Genomic DNA, 7045 nt, shown 5'->3' with positions numbered 1-7045 from the left:
TTCCACGACGCCATGGCCGAGTACGCGCACAGCTTGGGGCGGCGCGTGAACGCACGTTGGAGCGTCGCGAGCAGCTTCATCTGGTCGTCGAGGAGGCCTTGGAGCTGCCCATTTTCATGCAATGCTTGCTGCGCCGCTTGCGCCTGCGTGGCCGCCCGGCTGGCCCATTCGGACTCGATGGGCACAATGCTCGTGATCGCTCGGAGCTGCTCGAGCTGCGTGGATAGCTCGTCGTGCTTGGCGCGGAGGTACTTGAGCTCGTCGAGGACGGTGGGTCGACGACGCTTCTTGGTCTCCGCGCCCGACGACAAGGACGCCAGCGAGTCGGGGCTAGCCTCGCCCGACGTCACCGTGGGCACGAGAACTGCAATGTCCTGGCAGAAGATGTCGTCGTCGTACGCGATGCTGGCCATCGCTTCGGTTGCTCTGCTCGGCAGAGGCTCGCGTTGAGGACCTGTTCAGCAGTGATCCGCACCTGTCTTCAATTTTTTCACGGGCCAATCAGACGACAGAAAACCTAAACGACACGCATTCCTGCACAGGAGTGAATGTCTTTCAGCCTCGAGTGAAGTGTACTTGGTGGACTCGTCCAGTTGGTTTGGTCTTCAAGATGTACAAGTTGGTCATTTATACACATTCGATGCACTCACCCGGAGAAGCACGCAGCCAGCCAGCGTCATTGAACCAGCTTGGCTCATTGTCGGCAGCACACCCATATCTCGCAGCGATGTTTCCAGTGGTCTGCGCTAGCGATGGGTGGTGGATCGCCCTACGAAAGGCTATGGCGTAGTGCTGCAGCTTCGCCACCGCTTCCTGGCGAATCAACTCGAAAAGACAAAAGATCTTGGTCACCGGGTTAATCTTAGGCTAATGACGATCATCGCCTTGCGTCGGTTGTAGATCGAGTCTCCCGCGTAGTCGACACCATGAGCGTCGTGGAACGAGTATTGCACGCGTTGGACATCTTTGCGGACATGATGCTTGAGCGTCACGTTGTTATAGTTGGTCGCAAACACCGAAGGGCAGATCTTGCGCGTGTTGGTGCAGGCGCCCAGCGCTCGCTCCACATTGCGCAGCATCCAGAGCCCGCTGTCATTCGGGTTGTCGTGAAACGGCGCCTTGACATAGGCGTTGTGCAACGCGAGCGTGGCCGTCTCGTCCATACGGCTGGCGCGATGCATCGCGATGAGAAAGTCGGCCACGTGGGTTCGAACCGCAGCCTCGCGGTGCGGACTGTCAAACGTGTCGACGAACACAATCACCGGAGGCTGATTCGCGGTGGCATGAAGGCCAAAGACCATAGTCACGCTCCAGTGATCCCTAACCCCAAGACAACAGCGTGAGGACCTTGGAGAGATGTATCCGAGGGTACTCATAAAAGAGAGGCAGCACGATGATCTCGGCGTCGAGAAGGTGCTGGTACGTCGCCGGCGATGGCTGTGGGTCGCCCGACCCCATGAGCGACGAGAGCACCGAGGCAGGAAGCATGCGGCATGCCCGCTTGGTCTCGTCGCAAATGCCATTGTGCGTATGTCCTTGGAGGAGCCTACGACAACAGTCTCAGTCGTTGAACCACACACACGAGGAGTGTACTCGAGATAGTGATCGACGAGCGCCGGTGCCAGGTCCATGCCCGCTTTAAGTCGCGCGACGTCGCTCATTGAGGCGGCAGGCAGCGTGGGCGTGGCATTCGCCGAAGACGGCTCGTCTTGGTCTGAGCCATCGCTATCGTACTGGTATCGTGGGCGCTTGGCCGACGCATGCTTTGTGGTAGGTCTCTGGCTCGTATGCATCAGCGCAGGTGGCGCCTCGGTTGGACTGTTTGAGGCAGCCGGCTTGGGCACACGACCCGCGCCCGCAGGTTGACCATCCGCGGGCGGAGCCATGGCGTTTCTCTCCGGCGCAGGGGTGGTGGCTTGCGGCGAGTCGTCGTTGTCGTCGACGTTGACGCCACGGAGGCGGTTGAACTTGGCGGTCATGGTCGTCGACGCGTGCTGAACGTCGCGAAGGTGCTCTTCAAACAACGTCTCGAGCTCGCCATGCTTGCTGCTGAGCGCTGTCAGCTTTGCCGTGAGCTCGGCGTTCTCGTGTCCGAGTGCTGCGAGCTTGGCCTGTGCTCGGCGTTTTCGTGCTCGAGCGCTGCCTTGGCCCGGCTCGCCTCGTCGGGCTGCGCGGCGGCGCGAAGGGCAGTGCGAAGCTCCAGTAGCTCTGCGGCGGTCCCTTGCGCCCGCGCCTCGAATCGCGCTTCAAGCGCGGCCATCGGGTCGTCGGTCATCGGGCTGACCCAAGCTCGAACTATGGCAGGCGCAAAAATCGAAGATGCTTGGTAGTTTTCTTGTCGGTAATTGGTCAGCTACTTACCCATTTTGACTGGCCAATCACCGACAAGCAACTTGCAGTCCCTCCCAAGCAGCTGCCTGTCGCCGCCATGTAGATGAGCAGACGGCCGCCTCCGACGACGACATGTAGTTTGACGACTGCCTCGCGCCGCTCACGGGCGAAGCAACTGCTATCGCCCAGGATGCTACACTGCCCAAGAAGCGCCAGCGCGGCCTATCGCTTCGGAAAGAGATCGAGCGCCTCCGTGCCAAGCGTGATGACCTTGAGGCGCAGCTGCAAGTGCTCCAGTCCCAGCGCGCTCTCACGCCCACGGCGTCGGCGTGGGCCGCGCGGGCGCAGCGCCAAGCCGTTGCGGCGCAGCACGCAATGCATGAACACGCCCGCCTCCAAGAGCTTCTACGCGAACAGCTCCGCCTTGTCGCGACTCTCGAACGCGCGTTTGCCCGGAAGTCAACAGCGTGCAACTTTCCTTGCGTCGCATCCTGGAAGCTGGCGAAGCTCGGCCCCAGTGGTCGCCGCGAAGACATGCTGCGGCTAACGCAGCTCCAGTACGACAAGCTCGAGACCGAGTGGATTCGCCGCGGGTTGCACCACTTGAATACATTACTAGAGAGCCATGGCAGGTGATATCGCTACGGGGCGGCGGCGAGCTTGCTCTGGATGAGCGCCTCAAACATATTGGCGCCTACTTGGAAATGCCCCAGAAAGCACTCGGCAAAGACTCCTGGTGGCAACGAGAGGCTGTCGTCCGTCGCATTGGGCGGCAGTATCGGCGGCCGCATCTGCGCGTGCGTCAGCAACCGACACGTGCCGTCGCCTTGGTCACTCACGACCATCCTACGCAGTACAATGATGTTTTTTCTATCCGTGGGATCATTGTTGCACTATACCAAGTGGCTTCGTTGCCGACGAGCTGCTGCGGGTTCCACGGCGTCAAAGCGTCTTCGAGGATCGAGCGCCACACAAGGACGACCCGCGACGCTTCGACGTACTTGCGTGCAGCGATCCGACTTTGAATCGGTGGAAAGTGCGCCGGAAACGTCGTCGCAACATGGTGCGCGTACGTCATCTCCGTCCCAAACGACTCGTTGAGCTACGTCAACATGCATGATACAAAGGCTCTACCGGTCGTAGAAGCTACAGACTTACTGTGTTAGAGAGGCCATTCACCTCCGGCATCGGCGTCGTGATCATGTTCCACAAGAGCTCTGCGAGCGTCGTATACGGCACGGGCCACGAGTGGCAGACCGTCGAGTGCAGTGCCAACGACGCCTCGTCGCCGTCCGCGCTCTCGTCCAGTTGAATATGCGTGTAGCGCTCGCGACTTGCTTCGTGCGTGTGCAGGTCGTGGCGAACGTATTCGGTGCTGAGCTTGTCGTAGTGGTCATCGAGGACACGGGTCAGCGTCGCGCGTCGGTCGGTCAGGCCCAAGCACGCGCGCTTCCACGACGCCATGGCCGAGTACGCGCACAGCTTGGGGCGGCGCGTGAACGCACGTTGGAGCGTCGCGAGCAGCTTCATCTGGTCGTCGAGGAGACCTTGGAGCTGGGCGTTCTCGTACAGTGCTTGCTGCGCCGCTTGCGCCTGCGTGGCTGCACGGCTGGCCCACTCGGATTCGATTGGCACAATGCTTGTGATCGCTCGGAGCTGCTCGAGCTGTGTCGAGAGCTCGTCGTGCTTGGCGCGGAGGTACTTGAGCTCGTCGAGGATCGTGGGCCGGCGGCGCTTCTTGGTCTCAGAGCCCGACGACTCGGACGACGGCGAGTTGGGGCTAGCCTCGCCCGACGTCACCGTGGGCACGAGAACTGCAATGTCCTGGCAGAAGATGTCGTCGCCGTACGCAATGCTGGTGGTCATCTGGGTCATGCTCGTCGCGGGCTCTTTTTGGTTGTGATCGTCAGCTTCGAGATTTTTCACGGACCAATCAGAGGACAATAATTCTCAACGGCCAATCAAACGATGACCTGTACGACATGCATTCCTGTGCGATAACGCCAGCACATGATCGTATCAAGGACCACTGATCAAGGACTTGCTTCTTGGAAGACAATATTGCTATTACAAGTGGTTCTTTGCATATACCATGAGGCGCGACAGTGGCGCCGGAAGACCTACCATGTGTGCTGAGAAGACACTACGAGTAAAGAGTGCTCGCCTCAACGAACGCTCTGTACATGCATCTGAATCTGGTCATGGTTCAACGCGGATCGTCCAGACAGACGACCAAGAAAGCTTGAAGATTCTGCGTGGGTACCGATGCCAGGACACCATCATAGTACCACCTATCTGTAGGCGCGTCACCCGTCATTTTCCCTTGAAAAATCGACCTTTTTTCAAATCACAACACATCGAGCAAGGAATAACCTTGGGACGATTGTCTTCTTTCATACGAGTACTAGTGTAGTCATGTAGCTTTGAATCGTCGAAGGGTCGCTATCATGGCTTGGCGTTGTATGTCTTGGACAATCCAGTTGGATGGGTATTGGACTCCGTCTCGTAGCCAATGGTCCGGCGCTGTAGAAGGCTCGCCGACTACAGGCGGATCAGTGCCTGGACATCGGACACGGCTACTTTGTCGTTGCTGTTCACGTCTCATTGGCGGTTGCCTTGGTTGCTGTCGCGTGCTGGACGCTCGTCTGGAGCTCACGACGCTTGCGCTCAAGCGCTGTTTTGGCACGGCTCGTCTCATTGGGCGGTGGCGCGAAATGCAGCGCGCCGCTCTTGCAGCTTCCAGGTATGTTTCGAGCGCCAACATCAGAGATCTTTGGTCGACTTCTCGTCGCTAATTGGTCCATTTGAAAATATCGCTGGCGGGCCATGTCTGCGACTTCCAACTGTGCTACCTCCGACTGCTCACGCAAGGCATCAATCAGTAAAGGGGGTACGATCGACGTGGTGTCCAAGTGTGTGTCGTTCGATAGTAGCCCATGGATGCTGTACAAGTAATTCTACATTCCAATACCCGAGAATGTGCCGATTCGATGACACCAGAAACAAGGCTTTTCACAAAATTTTATTTTTGATAATCGACAAGGTGCACTTGCCCTAGCGGCCTATGGCCGTGTCGACTCGATATAAGCTGCTTACGATAGCATCCTGTCGGGCGATGCAACGCGAAACGACGAACATCAGGATCATTATTGTCACTCATCGAAGCAGATCCACAGTGTCAGAGTATCGCGAGCATTGCTCGGCGCGTATCTTTGACCGTGTCCTGCGCACCGTCGACGTCAAAGCGGATCCGGTGTTCGAGCGCCACGTTCCAAAAGTTGGTCAGGAACGACGAAGGCGGGCAGACCTTGCGCGTGTCGGTGCAGGCGCGGAGCGCTCGCTCCACGTTGCGCAGCATCCAGAGCCCGCTGTCATTCGGGTTGTCCTGGCATGGCACCTTGACATGGTCGTTGTGCAACTCGAGCGTGGTCTTGGCTCCAGAGCGGGTGCTGCGATGCACTGCGATGAGAAAGTCGGCCACGTGGGTTCGAACCCCAGCCTCGTCGAGCCGACTATCAAACGTGTCGAAGAATACAATCACCGCGGGCTGGTCCGCGGCCTTATGGAGGCCAAAGACGATGACGACGCTCCAGTGATTCCTACATTGCCAACACATATTTGATAGGACCTTGGCGAGATTGTGTATCCGAGGGTACTCATAAAAGAGAGGCAGCACGACGATCTCGGCTTCGAGAAGGTACTGGTACGACGCCGGCGATGGCGGTGGGTCGCCCGACCCCATGAGCGACGAGAGCACCGAGGCAGGAAGCATGCGGCAGGCCCGCTTGGTCGTGCCACAAATGCCATTCTGCGTACGGCCTCGAAGCTGTCTACTGCAGCCATTTGAGTCTCTAGACATACGTGGGATATATACTTGAGAAAACGATCGGCCAGCTGCGGCGTCAAGTCCATGCCCGCTCTTAGTCGCGCCACGTCGCTCATGGTGGTGGCAGGCGGCGAGACCGAGGGTGGATCGCCGGGGTCTTCGACCGCACTTTTGCGCTGGCGTCGTGGGCGCTTGGCTGTCGCCTGCTCTGTCGTTGAACCGTTGCTTGAACGCGTCGCTATCGGACGCTTGCTGACCGCAGGTGGCGCAATGGCCTGTACGGTGGGAGCGGCCGCTTCGTCGTCGCCGTTCAATCCACATAGGCGGTGGACCTTGGTAGTCATGGTTGTCGCCGCGAGCTGTACGCCACGAAGGTGCTCTTGAAACATCGTCTGGAGCTCGTGATGCTTGCGTTTGAGCGCTGCAAGCTCCGCCTTGAGCTCGGCGTTCTCGCGCTCGAGCGCTGTCTTGGCCCGGCTCGCCTCGCCGGGTGGGGCGACGGGGCGAAGGGCAGCACGAAGCCCCTGAAGCTCTGCAGCGTTCGCGCGCGCCTGCGCTTCGAAGCGTGCCTCAAGGGCGGCGATCGGGTCGTCGGCCGTCGCCGTGCTGTTGACACGGGTTCGCATCACAGCTGCCACAAAATCGAAGCTGCTTCTCGACAGTGATTGGCCCGTTTGGAAATTCGGCTTGGTGTATATCAGCCACGCTGCGGCAGCTAATCCTGGTCACCGACATCGCTACAAGCACTGCAAGATATTTGTAGGTGGCCAAAGACCCTAAGCTTAGTCGCGCTCCAGTGACCCTAACCCCATGCAACATCGGGAGCATACGAACGACATCTCTGTTCATAGGGTACTCAAAAAGGAGGGGCAGCACGATGATCTCGGC

The 7045-nt window shown here is 58.9% G+C and overlaps 5 protein-coding genes across 6 annotated transcripts; 1 reads left to right on the top strand and 4 right to left on the bottom strand.

Moving 5' to 3' along the window:
* Positions 1-76: 76 nt before the first annotated feature.
* SDRG_14013 (hypothetical protein) lies at positions 77-413 on the bottom strand (the record flags this gene model as incomplete). Its single annotated transcript, XM_008620116.1, has 2 exons — positions 77-143; positions 175-413. The coding sequence occupies 2 exons, from the start codon at positions 411-413 to the stop codon at positions 77-79; spliced, it is 306 nt and encodes a 101-aa protein (XP_008618338.1).
* Positions 414-848: 435 nt separating this feature from the next.
* Positions 849-1979, bottom strand: SDRG_14012 (hypothetical protein; the record flags this gene model as incomplete). The annotated part of the gene is made up of 3 exons (XM_008620115.1): positions 849-1320; positions 1373-1546; positions 1594-1979. The coding sequence occupies 3 exons, from the start codon at positions 1977-1979 to the stop codon at positions 849-851; spliced, it is 1032 nt and encodes a 343-aa protein (XP_008618337.1).
* A 60-nt stretch (positions 1980-2039) lies between these two features.
* SDRG_14011 (hypothetical protein) lies at positions 2040-2967 on the top strand (the record flags this gene model as incomplete). Its single annotated transcript, XM_008620114.1, has 3 exons — positions 2040-2189; positions 2470-2924; positions 2964-2967. The coding sequence occupies 3 exons, from the start codon at positions 2040-2042 to the stop codon at positions 2965-2967; spliced, it is 609 nt and encodes a 202-aa protein (XP_008618336.1).
* Positions 2968-2972: 5 nt separating this feature from the next.
* Positions 2973-4206, bottom strand: SDRG_14010 (hypothetical protein; the record flags this gene model as incomplete). Its single annotated transcript, XM_008620113.1, has 3 exons — positions 2973-3177; positions 3231-3433; positions 3490-4206. 3 exons carry the CDS (start codon positions 4204-4206, stop codon positions 2973-2975), a joined length of 1125 nt encoding a protein of 374 aa, XP_008618335.1.
* Positions 4207-5336: 1130 nt separating this feature from the next.
* SDRG_14009 lies at positions 5337-6828 on the bottom strand. 2 transcript variants are annotated; one of them, XM_008620112.1, is made up of 3 exons: positions 6206-6828; positions 5988-6164; positions 5337-5930 (listed from the first exon to the last, which is right to left on the bottom strand). In XM_008620112.1, exons 1-3 carry the CDS (start codon positions 6781-6783, stop codon positions 5510-5512), a joined length of 1176 nt encoding a protein of 391 aa, XP_008618334.1. In that variant the 5' UTR covers positions 6784-6828; the 3' UTR covers positions 5337-5509. The 2 variants fall into 2 exon arrangements, with proteins under 2 accessions (XP_008618334.1, XP_008618333.1); XM_008620111.1 differs by having other exon boundaries at positions 5988-6161.
* Between the last annotated feature and the right edge of the window lie 217 nt (positions 6829-7045).

Source organism: Saprolegnia diclina (assembly GCF_000281045.1).
Source record: "Saprolegnia diclina VS20 unplaced genomic scaffold supercont1.66, whole genome shotgun sequence".
NCBI lineage: Eukaryota > Oomycota > Saprolegniomycetes > Saprolegniales > Saprolegniaceae > Saprolegnia > Saprolegnia diclina.
The sequence above is the reverse complement of the archived record's forward strand: the minus strand, read 5'-3'. Positions and strand labels throughout refer to the sequence as shown.

What these genes read in the sequence shown, in the direction of transcription:
- SDRG_14009 (XM_008620112.1), bottom strand. Translation starts at nt 6,783, where the DNA reads ATGCGAACCCGTGTCAACAGCACGGCGACGGCCGACGACCCGATCGCC. An exon ending in CTGGCCGATCGTTTTCTCAA is followed by an intron (nt 6,165 to 6,205) that starts GTATATATCCCA and finishes AAATGGCTGCAG; the next exon opens with TAGACAGCTTCGAGGCCGTA. An exon ending in GTGCTGCCTCTCTTTTATGA is followed by an intron (nt 5,931 to 5,987) that starts GTACCCTCGGAT and finishes TTGGCAATGTAG; the next exon opens with GAATCACTGGAGCGTCGTCA.